The sequence below is a fragment of the Schistocerca nitens genome, chromosome 2 (genome assembly GCF_023898315.1).
Source record: "Schistocerca nitens isolate TAMUIC-IGC-003100 chromosome 2, iqSchNite1.1, whole genome shotgun sequence".
Taxonomy (NCBI): domain Eukaryota; kingdom Metazoa; phylum Arthropoda; class Insecta; order Orthoptera; family Acrididae; genus Schistocerca; species Schistocerca nitens.
Window position 1 is genome coordinate 680,019,951 of NC_064615.1, and position 23,055 is coordinate 680,043,005.

The 23,055-nt window shown below is 37.9% G+C and overlaps 1 protein-coding gene and 1 long non-coding RNA gene across 2 annotated transcripts in view; one reads left to right on the top strand and one right to left on the bottom strand.

The window, feature by feature from the left end:
- The window catches only part of LOC126236813 (unconventional myosin-XV), a 498,803-nt gene that overhangs the window by 435,124 nt on the left and 40,624 nt on the right, over nucleotides 1-23,055 (top strand). Inside the window, exons 47-50 of the mRNA XM_049946408.1 lie at nucleotides 7,022-7,383; nucleotides 19,696-19,822; nucleotides 20,561-20,734; nucleotides 22,334-22,547. Coding sequence (XP_049802365.1) covers nucleotides 7,022-7,383; nucleotides 19,696-19,822; nucleotides 20,561-20,734; nucleotides 22,334-22,547 — 877 coding nt within the window. The remainder of the gene's footprint in view (nucleotides 1-7,021; nucleotides 7,384-19,695; nucleotides 19,823-20,560; nucleotides 20,735-22,333; nucleotides 22,548-23,055) is intronic.
- LOC126236814 (uncharacterized) overlaps nucleotides 3,578-23,055 on the bottom strand; it is a 67,020-nt gene continuing 47,542 nt past the window's right edge. Inside the window, exon 3 of the long non-coding RNA XR_007544986.1 lies at nucleotides 3,578-4,186. This is a non-coding gene — a long non-coding RNA (uncharacterized LOC126236814). The remainder of the gene's footprint in view (nucleotides 4,187-23,055) is intronic.

Sequence of the window (23,055 nt, forward strand, 5' to 3'; positions counted from 1 at the left end):
GTCATATTTGTGCGTGACTATTACAATATCGATACTGTTGTCGCAAGTATTTGGCTGTTTTTATTTAATACATCGCGATTTCCACATAAATTTCTGCTATTGAAAAAACTAATTTCATTAACGACGCACAGGAGATTACGACTGGCTACGACATCCGATTACTGATTCGTCGTGTTCCTTTCCCCTCATTCTTCATGAGAACCGTTACCAACAACACAACATACAACAGAAAGGCCGCGAACACTGCAAGTGCAGTTTTATCTTCGGTTTTAGAGTACTCGTCACTATCGTGCTCAGAGTTCCGCTATGTAACACGACAGGATAGGCATAGTTTTTCTCTATTTAAATAGTGTAGTTTAGTCTTCACCAGTGAATAGTAATGGACGAAATAAAATCATCAACCAACTTCGGAATTTGGCGCAGTTATGATGCAAATTTGAAACTCTCAGTAATTTGTTATGTGAACAGTACGTGTAATAGAAAAGCTTTCCAAAAGTATGGCTGAAGTGATGCTGCGTGCCCGCTGCCCTGAACGGAACACCGTAGAGTACTTCGGAACGAGAATGGCGAAAATACTGACGGTGAATAAACTAATGTCGGTAATGAAGTTAATAGTTACATCAGTAATTTACCTACATGATAATATAAAAAATATGTATAAGAATGGCCGTATTGTGAACAGTTTTTGCAAATGGCTAATGTGACACGATTTTTTTCTCTATTGTATTGCTCTCTCTTTTTGTCCCCACAAAGCCGGCCTCGGTGGCCAAGCGGTTCTAGGCGCTTCAGTCCGGAACCGCGCGACTGCTACGGTCGCAGGTTCGAATCCTACCTCGGGCATGGATGTGTGTGATGTCCTTAGGTTAGTTAGGTTTAAGTAGTTCTAAGTTCTAGGGGACTGATGACCTCAGATGTTAAGTCCCATAGTGCTCAGAGCCATTTGAACCATTTGTCCCCACAAAATGAAGGGTGCGGCTTGTATTTGGGGCTATACGGTGATTTTCAGTTCCACCTGATTACAGCAAAATGATGGCCTGAAACGTGACGCGGGAAGAAAAACAGATTCATGCACGATATTAATGGCTTTGAAGTTACGGGTGCTGCCTGACAAGTCGCGCGTCTCGCGAAGAGGGTTATTATAGCAGTTGGTTCCTGGTAAGCTACAGCTACTGTCAGCGTCTCGGTTGTGACAGCCTCCTGCTGTGGCAACTCTCCGAAACTGAAGTGATGGGCAGCCACTTTTACGTGTCGTCGCTGGCGGCCCAGCACCCAGCCGTTCCTTCCCACTCAACGTCGCATCGGGTTGTCGTAACATGAGGTGCATAAAGCTGAAGCGAGAATATGTGGCACGTTTTGAACTAGATGAAATGAACTGTACTGTAACTGGTAAAAATCCAGTGTCATTACATTCCGAAGGCAATAAGATGATTGATGAAAACTGCGAGGGCTTGCTGAAAAATAATGCCTCCGATTTTTTTTTGAGAAAATTCTTAAAGTTTTTAAATAAAACAAACGTTATTAACATTCTACATCTCTATTCGTGTGTACATATCTGAAAACTTCTGCCGCTAGAGGGTTCCGAGAGGTATCATATAACGTGGCGGTATGTTGGTGCCTGAGAAATAGCATGCTGGAATCGAGTTTCGAGTCTGAAGAGTTTGTCCACACGTCCTTCAGCATGACAATGCCGGACCGTAGAGGAGCACTGCGACATCTGCAACAATCTGACGCCTCTGGTTCACCGTGAGCGATCATCCTCCATTCAGGCAGGACTTCGTCCCATCCGATTTTCATCTGTTTCCGAAACTTAAAAGAACATCTTCAAGAACTTCACTTTGATAGTGATGAAGCGGGGCAAGCAAAGGTGCGGTTGTGGCTCCGTCAACAGACATTCTACAATGACGGCACCAACAAACTGGTCTCTTGGTGGGGTAAATGTGCTCATAACCAGGGTGATTCGGAGGTATTACTTTTCAGCATGCCCTCATATGTTGGCCAAAACAATTGGACTATCAGGACATATATCAAACACAGGAAGATATACTCCCATAAACTACACAATAATCAGGAATTATGATATACATATTATGTAATGCTGACATGTAGATCTCATAATTTTTTGGACGAAAGGAATAGTTCAGAGACAGGCAAACATACAATAATTATTGCCAACGATTGAAACTGTGTACTTGACAGAGAAGTTTGGCACCTGCTCACACCTCCCACAGCGGTAACATGCAGCCTGCTAGCATGTGAGACAGGAAGGTTGATTAATGACTGTGGTCTTGTATGCTGGCCTGCCTGAGTGTGGTTTTTAGGCTGTTTCTCATTGGTTGTTTAGGCAAGTTGCGGGCTGATACTCAAATTCCACACCAGAGGATATAATACACAAGTAGTTCTAATTTAGTAAAACACAAAATAAAGTGTATGTGGTCCACAGACATAGGCGCACACAACTTCTCTCCCTTAGATTACCTTGATGAATGTGGCGTCATGAAAGGCATCCAATCACAGAGTTAAATAATAAAATATAATTTTCCGAATTCTGAAAAAAGTTGATGCTGTTCCAGGTGGTATAAACGCTAGGGATTAGAAGAAAGATTTTCTGGTTTGGACGGCAACAAGTTGTGTCTATCAGGAACCATAATACTGCATAGTGAAATATTCTGTTACATGTAGGCTGTTGGTAATCTATTTCTTTCCTATACCCTTTTTGCAGGTGTGCAAGTCCATCAAGGTGTGCAGGAGAAGTTCTATCTAGTTTAGAGGGTAGGAGAGAGATACTAGCTGAATTAAAGCAGTGGAGGCAGGTCATGAGTTGTGCCTGAATGGAGCAGCTGATAGGAATGTTGCCTGTGAAAGAAATTCTAATACAATATAACCTCCAGATATGAGGCACCACTTCACACAGTTGTATGTTTGAGAGTTTTTCAAACTATTGGTTGAAAATTACAGGACTTAAGTTTCCAACTCAGGAGAAGCATGATGTTTGGAGCAACAAAAAAGAATATACAGGTCAAAATAAGGCTACTTGAATCAGAAAGAAAAGAGAGTGCAAAGGAATGGTCAACAACGACTGGGAGAGCAGTGTGCTGACCCCAAACCCCACAATGTTGCATCCAATGACTCCATTGTCAGAGGATGATATGGTGTTCGGTCAGGCCCTATTGATCTATCTAGAACATGAACTTTACCTACCTTTACCTTACCAAGAGGTATGGTGGCAATTAGCTTTGAATTTGTGTGGGAATGGCTGCATAGGGCTAGAGAAAGACGTGGGTCCAAAATAGTAGTTAAAATAAGGATAATTAAGAATATACATTATCACTGAAACAGGAAGGGGAAAAAATTTTACAAACTAAGGAAAAGTTTTGGAGGAAAAACGAAAAAGTAAAATAAATCTTGCAGTTCTAAGGAAGAGGGGAGTTAGACTGACAAAAGAGGAATGTGATGCAGTGAGGCTCAAAAATCCAAACAGCCTGAAATCAAATTATTGAAAAATAAATTATTCATAATGGGAGTCAAAATATTTAATTTCACACAGTACTTACAATTAAAAAATACTACAAGTGCATTAAATGCAGTATATATATTTTAAACTGCTTTATGATTATAGAAAATACGTAAAACAATAACACTGTGCTATTACCAATCTATAAGAAAACTGACAGTGGCCTTTTGCTTCTGATCCAGCTCCACATACAGTGCCTGTAACATGTATAATGAATAACAAATTTGTTCTGTTACTCCTACATAGTAGTCGAGATTCTACAGAGCAGTACCTTTTGGTACATGTTTTAATATTCATTTATATTTCTTGGACAGTTGAAATCATCTCCCTCGTTCTCTCCATCATTATTGTTCTTGTTTAAAGTCTATTCATAATGCATCAGCATCATGGTCTCTTGGCTGTTTATAAGCTGTCTTTCACTTTTGAATTACAGCTGGTTGATCAATGTTCCTGAGTGCAGATGATGCCAAAGGGCTCAGATGAAAGACAGCTGACAATATAAGGCTTATTTCCATGTTCAGTTTCAGGTGTGACATATTGCCCTATCATTTCATGAATGTTGATAGACAAGAGTATTTGATAGAGCATTGTCATATACAATAACAGGGGTACTAGACATGGAAGATATATGAGATTGTGTGTTAATAATTAGCACAGTGGCTGCTATTCAAGGGCCTGAAAAAGAACAGTACTTATTGTTAGTATTCATACTGGCAGTTTTTCTTCTCAAATACTTTACAGCCAAATAAATATTTTAGGAGTAATAATTGAAAAATTATGGGTACTGACACAGAAAGATAAGTTATTCTGAATATTAAATTGCAGGGATGAGAAAAGCTATATTTTAACATGCATGATTACATAAGATGGTGCATAAGCGTATGCTGTCGAGGTAACACCACAGAGTATATAACACACTGTTATTGTGGTCTATTATACTCTGTGTGGAATACTTTGCCACACGCGCATACACATACAAAATATATTGTTCTTATATCCTCAACAAAAATCAAAGATTCTGTGAGGTCGAAATAAATGAAGGTAATGAATGAGGGAGATAAACTTTTGTTGTTTCCATTTATAGAAACTTTTCTTGAAATACATGGATTAAAGTTTTGAAGTACATGAAATCACCTTATAACTGTAATTAGATATGTCTCTCAGACATGAGATTAAAATGAAAGGGGATATTAAATATATGTGAAACTAAGAAAATCCCACATTTTGACCTTAAAGTCATCTAATTGTCATTTTGCAACATTATGTTGTTTACATCATTCTCACAAAAAAGTATTATTTCTATTCGTTTATTAACTGCAGCTGACAATATTAAGTAGGCCTGCAGTGTGGACATACATATTTGAGGAGTGGGTTACTGCACAAATTACAGACAGTGGTATTTATGCTGTTGTATTTGCACTTCTGTGATACAGTTTGTCTGACATATGTTACAGAAACAATACTTGAGTCTCAAAAGAAAGAAATAGCTATTTTAAACTGTTGTATCACAGAGAAAGAAAGGTTTGCTTGAGATGCAAGATTTTGCGGCTCAACACACATTGATGAGCACCTTTTGGTTTGATGGGATATTCATAGCTAATTTTTGACAGTATTTTAAAATAAAATCACTGTTGTTATTAAATTCCAATCCAGTTTGTCACAATGTATATTCTTGGCTGATCAAACAGTACGTAAACAAAAATCACACAATAGCTGTATTTCAGACAGTTCTTATTTATTTTTCCTTCAAGCTACCAGTTTCAGCACTTCACTGGTGCCATCTTCAGGCCTATGCACATTAGAATATCAACAAGTATACAGTACAGTGTATGTCTGGTGTAAAACACAAAATAATAATACAGTTACAAAGCAAGACCAGCAAAGGTTGCTACACTATACAAAATATAACATAAGGGGATATAAAGAATTAAATGTACACACAAACAACACTACTACAGATCATGTTCACATACTGGTTGGCATCAGTAAACTATCACATTACACATAAAAGACATCTAATAGAAACTACAAAAAGTATGAGATGTGACGTAAACAATCAAAGGCATGAAATGATCATAAATCACACCACATATTAGTAGAGGGGTGAGCTTCTTCTTTCTTTCTTTCTTCTTCTTCTTCTTCTTCTTTTTTAAATACAGAATGTAAGAAACATCCAAGTCATGTGGTTAAAAAGGTACTGCTTCTAAAAATAAAACCACCCTCCACCATTAAAACATAATGTTACCGCTTATGTAGTATATTGTAGTGGTAATCACCTATCACCCATGTATTATGTACCACTCAGTAGTTAGCAGTCCTACTATCAAAGATAACTTATTCAGTAGCAAACACAGTACTCTTCATATTATCATGCGAGGGGAGGTATACAGTGAATAGGCATGGAGGAACTCATAAACCTGAGCAGCATAAAATTTTATACCAAATCAGTAGTTTTACACTAAGCATACCTTTAATGTCAAGTAATCCGAAGTAGCTGGAGGACAAATACTAGGAGGGGGGGGGGGGAGGGCTAATGAGAATCTCTGGTCATTATATTAATCAGAGAGGGAAATCACTATAATTACCATATCTTGTGGAAAATACAAAGTGTCATATGTTTTGTAGAAGCAACCATGATAATGAATTCAAGTAAAAACTGAACATACGAGTATGCACTTAACAGAATGGAGCTGTGGGGATGTTAAAGGATAAAGGTACATGGGGAGGAGGATATAAGAAGAACCAACAAAAGTATACAAGGTATACTCCCTTCCCCCCTCCCCCTCTACCCACACACACACACACACACACGTTACTTTATCCTTTTCCTTCCCCACGTCTTCATTATGTTAATTGCATACCTCATCACATCTCATATTTTTTGCAGTTTCTATTAGATATCTTTTGTGTGTAATATGTTAGTTTATTGATGGCAACCAGTATGTGAACATGTCCTGTTATATTGTGGTTTTGTGTTCACATTTAAGTCTTTATATCCCTTTATGTCTGTTTTGTATAGTGTAGCAACCTTTGCTGGTCATGCTTTGTATCTGTATTATTATTTTGTGTTTTACATCAGAAAAAACACTACATTGTATACTTGTTGGTGTTCTAATGTTCATGCGCTAGAGATTAAAGAAAAATTAAATAAGAACTGACTGAAATACAGCTGTTAAGTTTCCACTCTACATACTCTTTTTGTTCACGTGGATTTTAAGTGCAAAGAGAAACTAATTGCAGAGAAGAAAGACCAAAACTGTTGAATGACAGTAATATTTAGTGTTAACATAAGTGCAAACACTGTGAAGGTATCTGCAAACTGAAAATCTTTTCAAACTCTGTAGTGATTGTGCATTAGAAGATTCTTTCTATATAGCATCCATTGTTTTTCTCTGGTTACAATAAAACCTGTGTGTCTGCTTGCAAATAAACAACTTACATTCTCTCAGCAGCAGTATGCAATGGTAATCTTGAGGAACTTATGATTTCATTGTTTATTAATTGTTTTAGCTACACCAGAAACAGCAGCCTGTCATTTCGGCTGTGGATGGCTACCACCACCAGCAACAGCAGCAGCAGCAGACACAGGGTCAACATCAACAAGTATCACTGCAACAACAACAACAACACCAGCACCAGCGCACCTCACCCCAACATGGAAGCCCAAGGCGTGCTATGTCACCACCTCCAGTTCACAACCATCTGGATGCATGGACTGGGCGGCCTCAGCATACAGGAACTGTGCTCACCACAGCAAATGAGCTGTCACAGCAGCAGTACCAACAACAACAACACACTCTTCCAAATCAGCACGATGGCAAGCACTCGTTGTTGCAGTTCGCAATGCTGCACTTTCGACAGAGTCCTGAGAAGTGAGTACTGTTTCCATGTTGGGTAATTTGCTTTGTCAGACTCGAAACATACTTTTTGTGTGTAGTGACAAGACATAGAACAAAAACAGCTGCTTTTGAGCTGCCCTTTTGATACATATATGTATGGTGACTGGGCTTTTGTCACCCCCATCCTTTACAAAACCATTCAAGCTTGTGCTCCATCTCTAGTGCCCTCATTGTTGATGGGATATAAAACCTAACCTTACTTCCTTTGACTTTTATCACAGAATGGTGATTTTTAGAAATCTGTCACTTAATGAGATACTGTCCAATGTAAGTGAGCACAGTCATTTTACACAGCAAGAATATTTCTCACTGTACACAGCTTTCTATCCATGTCAGATATAAAATGTATACACATATTTTGTGGCAGGAAGTAATATTTGAGTGCACTGAATGAGAAGTGCAATAAGATTCTCAGTGTTCAAGTGTTTGGTTCCTTCTTTAATTGCGTGATTGAATTACTGTAGTAAAATCAAAAAGAACGGCAACTGAGAAGACCCAAATGAAAATCTGTGCTGTGATTCATATAGCATTAAGTAAGGGAACTGGCAAATAAAGTCATTTCAAAATTGTGATTCTGTGATTTGGTTAAAAAAAAACTATGACATGGTAAAAAAATGAAGAGATTGTGAGCTTAAAGTGAGATGTAAGGGGAATGTGAACATTAATGCCAGATCATCTCTAGTGGTGAAATGTAAGAACGTCAACTTAAAGTTGTCCAGTAGACACATAACTCTGTTCGGACAGTAACCAAAAATGTTGAAAACTGTGCTTGATCAATGCATAAAATCATTTATTATGAACTGAATAAAAAATCTGATAGCTCACTGCGTACCTTCTGCAGAAGGAGCAGTAAAACATTCCCAGAAATAAAGTTGAAAACTCCAGTAACAATTAATATAAATTTTCATATGTCTTATAATAAATGTTATATTTGCTGTTAAGATCCAAAAATGAATAATCAAAGAAGCATTGCATACACTTGGGCATGTTTTTCATCTGTGAAGATAATGTTAAGTACTTGCTATGATGGTTGTGTAGTTCTTCTAACAGACTATGCATAAAAATACACATGGGGAATAATGATGCCCATTGGTGAAATGACAAAAGGAATAAGAAAGATCACTTTGCACGCTCAGTATGAGGGGATCTCATGTCAACATGTTGAAGTAGTTGTTTCAACAGCCACTGAGGGAAAAAGGATGTAACCAGCTGCAGATTGTAGTGCACCTTGGAGCAAATAACGTCTACCCTCTGGTTGCCAATGTTATCCTCAGATCAGTCCAGTGACTGGCAGAAGAACTTGAGAAAATCAGTCTTTCTCACATTATTTGAACAAAGTTTACAATCTGCAGTATTGAATCCAGAAATGATTGTAGCCCCCTGATTCTGAATTGAATTGAAGGCTTCAATCAGAGACATTGAAGGTTCGGTAACACGCTTGGCAATTACTTTCTAGACTTGGACCATAGGGTTGAGAGCTGTAGCATCTCCTTAAATGGTTCAGGGAAGTCCTACACATCAATACCTGACTGTATGTGGCATGCACACTCTCCATGCAATCCAGATAATGGGTACTCCAGAGTATCAGGGCGAGACCAAAAAAATGCCTGGCCTTCCTCCCCCACTGATGAAATTATTAAAATGTTACTGATCACTGACAAAGGATTTGCAACAAAATGACAGAATTGGGAGCAGTGGAGTTGATGTAACACTACATACAGAAAGCTAGATAAAATCCAGTATTGTTGAAAGTGAGATTTTGAGGTATATCTAAGTGTATATTGAAATAGTAGCCTAAGGGGTAATGGAAATAGTATATTCATTGCAGCAGGCAAAAAACTCAATCCTACTGAGATAGAAACTGAAGCTGTATTTGAGATGATTTGAGCAAGACTCAGTATTAAGGGTGGGCATAAACTTAAAATTTGGTCCTTCAATCAGCCACTACACTCACCACCAGATGTAACCAAAACAGACAGAGAAAACCTCAGCTCACCTGTACATATGTTCCCCATCCCCACCGAGACTTTAGTCATCCAACCATCAGTTTAGATACTATTCACCTTCTCTGAGAAATACTTAGAACAGACTTTAGTCATCCAACCATCAGTTTAGATATTACTCACCTTCTCTAAGAAATACTTAGAACAGATTGTTCAGAAGCACTCCCATATAGAAAATATATTACATATAATGGCAACAAAAAGACTCGACCTCTAAAGTTATGCCCACGTTGAAACTAGTATCAGTTATCATGAGATATTTATAGAAACAATGACAACCAAAGTACTACAAATGACAACTAAAAGAAGTAGAAAGATTTATGTATTCAATAAAATAGATAAAGAGGCAGAATGTCTTATCTCAAGGACAAACTCAAAATATTTAGCTCCGGTCAGGACCACATAGAATCATTGTGGTCCCTGTTTTTATGCACCTAGGAGAACAATTCATGACTGGTGTGACACACTGTGGTATAAAATCTCTGTCAAGATATTTCCATAGAAACACTGGCTACTGGACAATAGTTGTAATAGAAAGTATAGGGCCAGAGGAAGAGAGATGCTCAACAAAATACATATGGCTGTCAAAAAGGCAGTGTGGGAAGCCTTCGGCCACTACTGTAGCAGAAAGTTATTGATAGATCTCTCACAAAATCGAAAGAAATTATGGTAATGTATGAAGACTGTGAGAGGCACTGAAGTTATGTGTCCAGCCACTCATGGATGACGCAGGAACCGAAATTGAAGGTAGCAAAACAGGTGCAGAAATGCTGAACACTTTCATCTAATGTTCCTTTACAAAGGGAGCTCCACAAATACTGCTGCAGTTTAATTCTTGCTCCAATGCAAAGATAAATGATACAGATCATCGTGTCAGCCGCATTGGCTAAACAGCTGAAATTGAGCAAGGCCTTAGGGCCCTATGGAATCCCTGTCAGATTCTAGACAGAATTTTCGTCTGAGTTAGCCCCTCTCTTAATCGCAATATACTGTAAATCCCTCAAACAAAAAAATGTCGAGTGATTAGGAGAAATCACATATCATGCACAGCTACAAAACAAAAGCATACCAGAAATATCCACAAAACTACCATGCCATATCATTGACATCCATCGGCTGTAGAATCTTAGAACATATTCTGAGTTCAAACATAATGTGCAGCTCCAACTGAGTTACGTCCCCAATCTGCACATTTTCTGAAAACATTGGTTAAGCAAAACTCAACTTATGCTTTTATCTCTAGACATTCTGAAAGTCATGGATTAGGAAAATCAGGTGGATACAGGATTTCTTAACTTCCAAAATGCATTTGGCTCATAACCACACCACACTTTACACAAGTATTCACAAAAGTATGATCATTAGGTATCATGAAATTTATGAGTTCATTAAAGATTTCTTGGTAGGGAGGGCACAGGTTGTTATTATTGATGGAGAGGCAACATTAGATGTAAAAGTGTGTGTTGGAACTGCAAATTACTTCCAAAAATTATGTGCACTATGAAATTGCCATTATTCTTCTTTTTCTTTTATTAATAGTAATAATAGTTCTAATATTAGTAGTAGTCTACTTGTACTTCTCTTACTTTGTCCTTGGTGTATGAACCTTATTACATCTGTAATAAGTGGTTTCGAATCAGAATAAGATCTGAATTTGTTTCCAGTACCAGTACTATTTGTAGAGACTGAAATACCCACAGAAAATATAATTTCATAAATATAGCAGGGGAAACAGCTCAGTCATTGGTAAAATTGTGTAGTTTACTGCAACTGGTCCAGAGAAAGTATGAAACAGTGACACATGAGATTTTGCCTTATTATTGGTGAATTTATAGCATCTAGATTGTTGCAGATGACAAAGATTTTTTCTAACACACTGGTGAAAGTTTATTCATATTGTAAACTCCCAATGGAAGTAGGATGAAGTACAGTGAACACATTATCATTTTGTACAATTCTTCATAGGTAATGGTTGTTTTGTAAAGTGAATTGCATCAAAATGCAATTAACAAAGCATATTTTAGAGTTAAGGACCTTTTAGACAAAAGAAAGGCATGTACCTGTGGAGGAATAACAACCAGATGAGTAGCTTCTTGCAATACTTCCTCTCAACAGCCTCCTGTAACCTCATGAGGAGTTTTTGATAGTGTGCCTCTATGATGATTTGCACTTACGAGCATTATCCTTTAGCAACACACTGTAGCCATCTTATAGAACAGTCACCTTGCCCAGTGGTGGTTGGGTCTTTACCGTTTTTGGTGTGATCTACATCTACAAATACTCTGCAAATCACATTTAAGTGCCTGGCAGAGCGTTCATCGAGCCACCTTCACAATTCTCTATCATTCCGATCTCGTATAGCGCGCAGAAAGAATGAACACCTATATCTTTCCGTACGAGCTCTGATTTCCCCTATTTTATCGTGGTGATCGTTCCTCCCTATGTAGGCTGGTGTCAACAAAATATTTTCGCATTCGGAGGAGAAAGTTGGTGATTGGAATTTCGTGAGAAGATTCCGTCGCAACGAAAAACGCCTTTCTTTTAATGATTTGCAGCCCAAATCCTGTATCATTTCTATGATACTCTCTCCCATATTTCACGATAATACAAAACGTGCTGCCTTTCTTTGAGCATTTTCGATGTACTCCGTCAGTCCTATCTTGTAATGATCCCACACCGCGCAGCAGTATTCTAAAAGAGGACGGACAAGCGTAGTGTAGGCAATCTACTTAATAGGTCTGTTACATTTTCTAAGTGTCCTGCCAATAAAACGTAGCCTTTGGTTAATCTTCCCCACAACATTTTATGTGTGTTCTTTCCAATTTAAGTTGTTCGTAATTGTAATACCTAGGTATTTAGTTGAATTTACGGCTTTTAGATTAGACTAATTTATCGTGTAACCGAAGTTTAATGAGTTCCTTTTAGCACTCATGTGGACGACCTCACACTTTTCGTTATTTAGGGTCAACTGCCACTTTTCGCACCATTCCAATATTTCTTCTAAATCGTTTTGTAGTTCGTTTTCATCTTCTGATGACTTTATTAGTCGATAAACGACAGCATCACCTGCAAACAACCGAAGACGGCTGCTCAGATTGTCTCCGAAATCGTTTATATGGATAAGGAACAGCTAAGGGCCAATAACACACTACCTTGGGGAACGCCTGAAATCGCTTCTGTTTTACTCGATGACTTTCCGTCAATTACTACGAACTGTGACCTCTCTGACACGAAATCGTAAATCCAGTCACATAACTGAGACGATATTCCATAAGCACGCAATTTCACTACGAGCCGCTTGTGTGGTACAGTGTCAAAAGCCTTCCGGAAATCCAGGAATAGGGAATCAATCTGAAATCCCTTGTCAATAGCATTCAGCACTTCATGTGAATAAAGAGCTAGTTGTCTTTCACAGGAACGATGTTTTCTAAACCCATATTGACTGTGAGTCAATAAACCGTTTCCTTCGAGGTAATTCATAATGTTCGAACACAATATATGTTCTAAAATCCTGCTGCATATTGACGTTAACGATATGGGCCTGCAATTTAGTGAATTACTCCTATTACCGGTACCTTTCTTGAATACTGGTGTGGCCTGTGCAACTTTCCAGTCTTTGGGTACGGATCTTTCATCGAGCGAACGGTTGTATATGATTAAGTATGGAGCTAATGCATCACCATACTCCAAAAGAAACCTAATTGGTATACAGTCTGGACCAGAAGACTTGCTTTTGTTAAGTGATTTGAGTTGCTTCACTACTCAGAGGCTATTTACTTCTACATTACTCATGTTGGTAGCTGTTGTTGATTCGAATTTTGGAATATTTACTTCATCTTCTTTTGTGAAGGCATTTCGGAAGGCTGTGTTTTGTAACTCTGCTTTGGCAACACTGTCTTCGTTAGTATCCATTGTTATCGCGCAGAGAAGGCATTGATTGTTTCTTGCCGCATATTTCACATACGACCAGAATCTCTTTGGATTTTGTGCCAGGTTTCGAGACAAAGTTTCGTTGTGGAAACTTTATAGGCATCTCGCATTGAACTCCTTGCTAAATTTCAAGCTTCTGTAAAGGATCGCCAATCTTGGGGATTTTGCGTCTATTTAAATTTGGCATGTTTGTTTCGTTGTTTCTGCAACCGTGGTCTAACCCGTTTTGTGTGCCAAGGAGGATCAGCTCCGTCATTTGTTAGTTTATTTGGTTTAAATATTTCAATTGCTGCCGATACTATTTCTCTGAATTTAAGCCACATCTGCTCTGCATTTATATTATTAATTTGGAATGAGTGGAGATTGTCTCTCAGGAAGGCGTCAAGGGAATTTTTATCTGCTTTTTTGAATGGTTATATTTTTCGCTTATTTTTCTAGGATTTGGGGATTTCAATATTCATTATTCAGTCTTGCTACGATAACCCTGTGTTCACTAATCCCCATATCGGTTTTGATGCTCGTTATTAACTCAGGATTATTTGTTGCTATGAGGTCAAGTGTTTGTTTTTCACAACCGTGTACTATTTGCGTGGGCTCATGAACTAACTGCTCGAAATAATGTTCAGAGAATGCGTTTAGCATAATTTCCGATGATATTTTATGCGTACCACCAGAATTAAACATGTATTTTCGCCAACATGTAAAGGGTTAATTAAAGTCATCACCAACTATTATCGTATGAATTGTGTATCAGTTTGAAATCAAACTTAAGTTTTCTTTGAACCTTTCAGCAACTGTATCATCTGAACTGGGGTGTCGGTAAAAGGATCCAATTATTATTTTATTCCGGTTGCTAACAATGACCTCTGCCCATACTAACTCACAGGAAGTATCTACTTCAATTTTGCGACAAGTTAAGCTACTTCTGACAGCAACAAACACGCCACCGCCAACTGTGTTTAGCCTATCTTTTCAGAACACCGTTACGCTCCTCGCAAAAATTTCGGCTGAGCTTATATCCGGCTTTAGCCAGCTTTCAGTGATGTAAACTGCTTGCCTAACTCCTTTGTCTTGGGGTCATAGTAATACATCCAGCAGTTGTCAGTGGTGATTAGGTGGTAAGGAAGTCATTTGAATTGGTGTGACAGAGCCACAAAATTCTATGCTGGTGTTTCAGTTAAGTAGGCTTGTTCAATAGGTGTGCACCCAACCGTGTTCAAAATATCGAGCAAGTTGCTGGAAAGTGATCCATGCCAGATTTTTCACTTTTTCCACTACTGCCTTTGATTAAGATATGCCAGTCTTGGAACACCGAAGCCTCAGCTTCTCTTGTGATTCTTGGTTTTTTGCAGAGATACAATCTTCAGTTTCACTGTTTGTCATTCAGACCTGTTTGACCAGAGTAGAAGCATCTACACCACCTGTCCACTGTGTTGTATGATGTGTATTGTTGCCAGACACTTCCTTCAACTCAGCATGGATTGCCGCTTTGTTGTTTCGCTTCAGGTGCAGGAAATCAATGACTGCACAGTACTCCATCTTATCAGTAGGCTGTGCGCCTCACACACCTTTGGATATTCTTCTGCAAACGTTAATAATTAAATATTAACTGTTGTTGGCAATGAAAGTTTGGGAGCATGGTATGAGGTCAGCATGATTATAGTGCCAGATGGGGCTGGCCCTGCAACAGAAGGCAGTTGAAAGTATGAGAAAAAAGTATGTGTTAATCATGTTAATCAGTGAGCAGTTACAGTGCCTTCATTACATGGCTGGAGACAACAGTTGGATGATTTCAATTGGGAAGAATCATCCAGAAACTGGAAGAAGGATAAAGTGTGTTAAGTGTAATTCAAGAGATTGGTATTTCTCACAGCACTATTTCATGTATGTGGGGAGAATTCCAAACCAAAGACACTGCCGTCTGAAGGATGGGATGTGGTTGACCAAAGGCAGCTACAGCAGCAGATGATGACTAGATCATGCAACAAGCAAGAAGAGTCCCACACCAAACAGTAGGTGCAATTGCAACCACATTTAACAGGACTACAAGGCTTGCATTCTCATGCTCTCCAGTGGCCCAGCAATTGTGTGGGGGTAGTTTCTTTATCTGAAAACCAGTATGTTGTTTTCCATTGATGGCTGGGACCATTTGCAGCAGTGACTATAGTGTAGGGACTGGACCAGTGAAGAAGGGGGGGGGGGTCACGTGCTCTTCACAGATGAGAGAAAATTCAGACTGCATAGTGATTCTGTATGTATATGTACTCTCATATGGCAAGAGGTGGGAGCATGCAAAGGACCCAGTGACATTGTCAAATATGATTGTTTTGTTGGTCCAGGTGTTATGGTGCGGGGAGACATAACATTGCATGGGCATACTGACCACCAAATCTCTGAACACATTACACTCACCAGTCAACATTATTGTGACACTACTCTTCCTCGTGCACATCTTTTCAGAGGCGCATTCAGCACTGACTTTATTTTTATGGATGACAGTGCACAAGTGATTTAAACAGCACAGGTGGAGGAGCTCTTAAAACAAAAAGATACTTGGCAAATGGACTGCCCTCTCATTTCTTGACCTACATCCCTTCAAGCAGATGTGGGATGCACTGGGGAGCTTTATTGCAGCTTGTCCACATTCATGAGTGACCGTTTAGCTGTTGTCAACGGCCTTGGTGGTAGAATAGAATGCCCTACCACGGGACTCCCTCACCAGCCTTGTGGCCAACATTGGAGCACGTTGCAGAACACACATTACTGTGCATGGTGATTACATATCCTGTTAAGATCGATGTCCCACCTTTTGTAATATCCAGGGGACTGTCATAAATTGCAGTGTCTTTTGTATAATTATTGTCTTGCAGTAAAAGAGTAATATCTCTTTGTCTCATTGCACATTACTTCAGTTACCTTCTGTACCGGACTGTGCAGTTCTTTTTATGTATGGTCCAACTTTCATTGAGCTGTGTTACTTGGCATTGGCACATCACACAAAAGTTACTTTCCAGCCAGAATGATACTTCAGCTGTCTGGTATTCCTGCCCTGCATAGTGCATCCAAATACCACACAATTTCTCGTAGGACAGTTTCACCAGATTTTCTATGATTATATTTCTTTCTTAAGTCAGAATTGGAATGACTTTCACAGTACTTAGGATTACGCTGTTAGTTTGAAATGTACCTTACGGTGTCTACACAATCAAAAATTTTAGTCTTATACTAGCCAGAGCTCTCTTTGCTAATGCTTAATTGATGTTCTTATTGCCACTTATATTGCAGTACTGTTGAAAACACTAGTGCTAGTGAAGAAAAGTTAAACATAAATGAGAAGGGAAAGAATATTTCCTGAACATGAAGTATGTAGGGTTACAGAATAAGATGAGCCTTAATCACAAGATACTGGCATACAGCAAAGTGCAAAGCCTGTAAATTCCTCAGCACAACAAATTAGTTAATAGTCAGTTGGTTAGCTCTAGCTGCCACTTGTACCTGTTAGTGATGTTTCGTGTGTGAAGTGGTTCAAGAGCCCTTTTAATAGTAGCTTGCACTCCTGGAAGGGTCTAGTGTAGAGGTCTGAGAATTCTTTGTGGCAGCTACAAAGTTACTGTTTGTCTCCCCTATGGATCCTGGACATGCTCCATCCATAGGATTCAACTTAGGAGATCCCACTGGCCAATCTGAATGATGGATATCTTCATGAGAAACGTCTACCAGAAAAGTGCTGCTCTGGTTGGCATAATAGGCAATATTAACTACTCTTAGTAGGAACCAATCAGCCATATGTCCCTGTTGAAGGGGGGGTAAATTTTCTCAATGCTTGTTCCTATCTTACTACTATTCTGAAACGTAAAAAAGCAACCATATTTAAGTTTTTTATAACAGGAGGCAATACTATGCAAAATGTGCCCCATTAGCAACACTGATGCCTTGGATTATTGTTACCATTTTTGCTCAGTAAGGAGTTGAGCTTGTAGACTCCCCCTGCCACCCCCCCCCCCCCTCACCCACCCACCCCCGCCCCCATAGGCAAACGAATAATAAATTAATTATATGACTTTTTTTTGAGGAGACAATTAAAATTTTACGATTACCCATTGTTCATACCACACTTTATCAATGGGCTGTGATTTTTTGTATTTGCTCCTCTTGCAGAGTGCTACAGTACTATAGTGCGGACATCTCTCCATGTACCGGCTGTACAGGCACATACTTGAAGGCAGACATAAAATTGTGTAACTTTATTTTTTCAAGGCAATAATTAAAACTTTATGAGTGCCCTCATGGTGACTACAGCTATGACAACCACATGGCCTTTGACAAAACATACCCTCAGTATATGCCCATGACCATTCAAGACCGTTCACTGAACTGTAACTGTGTGAGACAGTAGACACTAATTCTAGATTGTATTTGAGCGTTCCTTCTGCCCCATTCATATCTTATATAAACTGTTGACCCCACTGCTCTGAAGCTTTCAAGGAAGGTGAATTCTCGCAACTACATAGTTCACATTGACTACAGAAAATACTCTCTTTCTCTGCTACACAACTATGCCTTGGTATTTGTGTCTTCGTTCAGGTTAATCAACTACATAATTTCATTGTTAATCTTTGTGGCTATATTTTTGCAGTTACTATGAACACTGTATATCTTGTAGACAAGAATAAACACTACTCATCTTTTGCAGGTGAATTTTACTTTATTTCTTAACTGTATATGTTTTGCATAATTGCTTTAGGAGTCTTCAGTTGCCTGCAGCAGAAATGATTGTTATAATTATTAATTTAATCTAATTATTTTGTTTCAAGTTCTTTATTTTGGACATTTAGTGCAATACTGTTTATTTTCTGCTGAAAAATACTTGTTTCTTGGTTAAAGCATTATAAAATTGGCATCTGTTTTATGGATTATAAATTGTGGGATGTGGAAGTTCTTAATTACATGAGATAACTATCTTAGTTGGCATGACCGTCATAGAAGGTGGCTTCAAGGTTGCATGCTGAGCGGCAATGGAAGTGCGTGCAGCAAAGCATATCTTCAGTTGTGTGCAGAGTACTTGGTGGGGAGAAAGTGCTCACGTGCTCATGATGCGTGTCTTCAGAGTTCCTGCTGTCCCCGCAGATGAATACAACTTGTTTGTGTGGGACGCTGCTATTTTCTTGTTGTTTAAGATTTTGGTTAGGTGTTACCTGTGAGTGTTTTACTGGTCCTGGATACAAGCTACATGAATGAGTCTAGATCATTCACAATACATTGATTATTCCAGAACATTGGGAATTGTTTGGAAGTGAAGCTATGTGTCTCACACTGTAACTCATCATGTTTCATTATTCATCATCCTGTATGTACTATGAAAAACCAAGGTATATACCTACACAGTGCCATAAGATATATGTTCTTAGTTAGATTAACTGTGCAGTGCTTCTGTTTTTATAGTAAAGATGGCACAGGTTGCTTGGTGGTAACTGTTAAATGAATAGTCACAATATGAGGTAATTTTACTTATGTTGTTATAGTAATGTTCCATAAAATTACTTCTTATATTTTCCTCATCATAATAAAGTTTAAAGACATTACGAACAGGCATTTCCTTCCAATCAGTTGTCCACTAAGGTGGATTTTTATTGCAGTTTCTTTGAAGTTTATCAAATGCTATGTGTAAGATAACTCCCAATGGTATTTCTGACAAAATACTTTCATGTAATATTTTTAGAAATCATGGTAGTGATGATTTCCTAAATACTCAAGGCACTGTATCATATTTTATCCTATCTGTTCTGATTATTAAATCAGTTTAGAAATTGTAAATTATCATTGCATTTTCATACTGGTTCTACCAGTAGACACGAAATGTTTGAAACAGAGTCTGGCATTGACATTGAATCTCCTCACTTTAGTTTGCCACTTATATTCTCACAAATTAAAAAAGAAAATACTATTCTTGTAATGTTTTAAAAGTTGTGATCTGATTGGTCACAACGATTGATTATTGCTAATACCTAAAAGGGTTGTATCTGTACGTCTCTCTACTAGCCATACTGGCAGCACACTGTGGATTCTCATGACAACATAAGACATGTTTGGATGTAAGACGTGTTTCTTATATCTCCTACTAGGTTATAATCAACATGAAAATGCCTTCTACTATTTCTTGGATTGACATATAAATAAGCATGGACATTAATACTGAAATAAGTTTCACATATTCACTAATGTATGCCAGTATCACAGTTTTTCTTACATTTGTGAAAGTCACAGATAATGCAATTCTTAAAAGCTATGCCTAGTACTTCTGCTTACTGTTGAGTAATACTTTTCTTGTTGTAATTAATACTCAAAATTTCAGGTTCGAGATGCTTAAAGCAGCTGATGGATCCATCAGTGGCTCCTTGAAGGTGATAGAGAGTCTAAAAAGCAAGAAGAACAAGAGCAAGAAAGGCAACAAGGAGAATGAATGGACATGGAAAGAACAGGTGAACAAATTATATGATTAGATATATCATTAAAAGACTGAGAATTAAATCACAATTACTTTTCTGGAATAAATTTTGCTGTTAGTATATATTCCAATTAAAGTTTTTAATTATTGTCAGTTTAAATGTGTTTGGCTCTCAAGTCAAGTAACTCCTAATGTTTCATTAAGAATTCTGTAAAAAAGACTAAGGACCTTATTTTCTGTGTTTCCTGGTTCAAGGTTTGGGGTGACTTCTCATTTTGTTCAATAGTATTGTGTATATAACAGCCTTTTTCTGTATTCAATGTTTATCAGAATGAAGGAATTTTAGAAAATACCAAAAGCTGAAATTTCAGACGTGCTATGGCATTTGTCTCTCTCTCATTTTTTACTGTCATTTTGAATGAGAATTTCTTGTTGTCATTGCGCTGTCATTCCTTCAGAGGTATCTTACTTGTGTTTGGTTTTATGTGTCATATCATAGTTTGGAGTTTGCATATCTGATTTCAATATGTATACTTCACGTTGAGATCACTACAGATTGTTACATTTGACAACTAAAAAATAACTATGTAAGTCTTAGAAGTTCTGAAGTGCTAATTAATAATCAATTTAAGTGCATTTTGTATGTAAACTGCGTTCATACTTGATATAGTACTGTAATTTATGTGAGTGTGTTGTCATTTTTTGTTTGTATGTGACATTTATACACTGGTATTGCTTTCCATATGATTGTCAGTGCATCTCTTTTTTGTAGGTGGATCTGGTGAAATTTAGTTCATCACCAATTGAACAGTCGTTATTACGCCTCGATTCCGTTGAACTCAATGATTTAGCCATTGAATGTTTTGTATCAATTATGAGGTACATGGGAGACCTCCCCATGCCAGCTGATGTGACAGAGGTCAAATGTGTTTATACTATACTTATGGTGAGTATTTGTTTCTTTGTGGTACATCTTTAGAACAACAAACAATTTTTGTAGACGCTCATTCCATACGGAATGCCTTTACTACTTGTAGTGTATTGCACTTAGCTTACATGTCTTTCTGAAACTGACATAGTTGGAAAGCCAGTTTTGTATTAGGCAAGACTTTAAAAAGAAACAGAATGTATCTTGATGAACATCACACTACTGTGCTTCAGTGCCCACACTAAAAGTGATGAAATCAGTTCTTGTGTTGTATGAGCTCATTTTTTTCCATTTGAGATCAAAGGAATTAAAATAATTAATTAAAGTGAAAGTAGCACGAAAATATTCAAAACTCTTGTGTGTTCACAGAACTCTTAATTATAGTCTGACATAATTCCATAAAAATAAATATCCTGAGAGAATATTGCTTCACAAACTAAACATAATTATATCAAACTATACAATTAATTTAAAAAATCATTCTTCTATAGCTCTAAGACTCATGTTAAAGGCTGTATCAGCATGTTACCACTTGTTGGAGAACAAATTGAAAATAAAATAATGTTCAGCAATTAATTACCACAGTGCCAGCCTCATTGCTTCTTATACATGCAGTAGATGATCACTACATCTATGTAATCTGCTGTAGAAATCTAAACAATTCCTGCTGTAGTGACAGTGAGCATATTAATTTCTATTTAGTTCATTTGTAAACACACACTGTCAGTATGAAATTTTCACTCTATAGCGGAGTGTGCACTGATTTGAAACTTCCTGGCAGATTAAAACTGTATGCTGGACTGAGACTCGAACTCACAGGAGAACTTCTGTGAAGTTTGGAGGGTAGGAGATGAGGTACTGGTGGAAGTAAAATTGCAAGGATGGGTCATGAGTCATGCTTGGGTAGCTCAGTTGGTAGAGCACTTGCCCATGAAAGGCAAAGGTCCTGAGTTCGAGTCTCAGTCCGGCACACAGTTTTAATCTGCCAGGAAGCTTCACACACTGTCAGTGTTCTTCATTGTTATAGAATAACCATACACATGAAGAGGTAGCTTTGTTTTGATTTCGAGATGGATGTTATTTTAGTTTGTGTACTTACAATGACATACTACCAGTCATCTTACAGTTGAGTTTACAAGGCACTAATAGAGCAACAAAAGAGGCATGTGCATTGTGTGTTGATATTATTTGTACAATCATGTTTCTGCTTTATGTTAATAATCCAGTCCATTAACACAAAGAAGAAGATCTTGTTGAAGATATTTGTAAGTAATATTTTTGGAAAGAATCTCTCACTCTGCAGCAAATTCCATGCAATAGTGAAATATCCTGTTAGATCACAACTATATGGCAGACTGGAGCTAGAACTCTTAGGGTCCAGAGTCAAATCTTGGTCCAGAACTTACTTTTAATCTGTCAGGTAGTGAATATTTTGTTTAATTGTTGGCAGAATAAAAGTTTGCATTTAATTACATGACTGAACCACTTATGACTGTTGTGAAACGGACAGGTGTAATCATCTGTTTCATATAATGCTGGTGCCTCTCTCTCTGTTTCCTAAAGACTGGTAACCAGAAAGATTAAGATAAACAATGAATGTTTTTAATTTTTTTCCAGCATTGTCACAAACATGAGCAGTTACGTGATGAGGTCTACTGTCAACTCATGAAACAGACCACCAACAACAAGTCAACAAGGCCAGACTCTTGCCAACGTGGCTGGAGGCTTTTTAGTATAGTGGCTGCATATTTTGTGTGTTCGGATGTACTTCGACCTTATCTATTTAAATATCTTGAAACAGCTGCTTATGATAAGAGAAGAGCATACCATGGTAAGTATTATACTTTTAATCCTGCTAATGAACACTTTGTGATGTTTTTGGAGTCATATTTCTGCATTGCGTTCTGTGACTATGGTACACATCGAAAATGAAGGCTGTACATGTTGAGAGGTCATTGGCAAATAGTATACGACTGTGCAAGATTAGTAAAGTGTGAAAAATTTTCTATGTACTGGAGATGAATCAAATTTATGGTGGCACGTGGCTGTAATGAGAAGCTTTATATTTTACTCACTGATGGTACTGAAACAATGTAGATTCATATTGCGCAGCTTGGTGCCATTTCTATTAATGAGAATACGAATATAATAGAGGGAAACATTCCACGTGGGAAAAATATATCTAAAAACAAAGATGATGTGACTTACCAAACGAAAGCGCTGGCAGGTCGATAGACACACAAACATACACACAAAATTCCAGCTTTCGCAACCAACGGTTGCTTCATCAGGAAAGAGGGAAAGACGAAAGCATGTGGGTTTTAAGGGAGAGGGTAAGG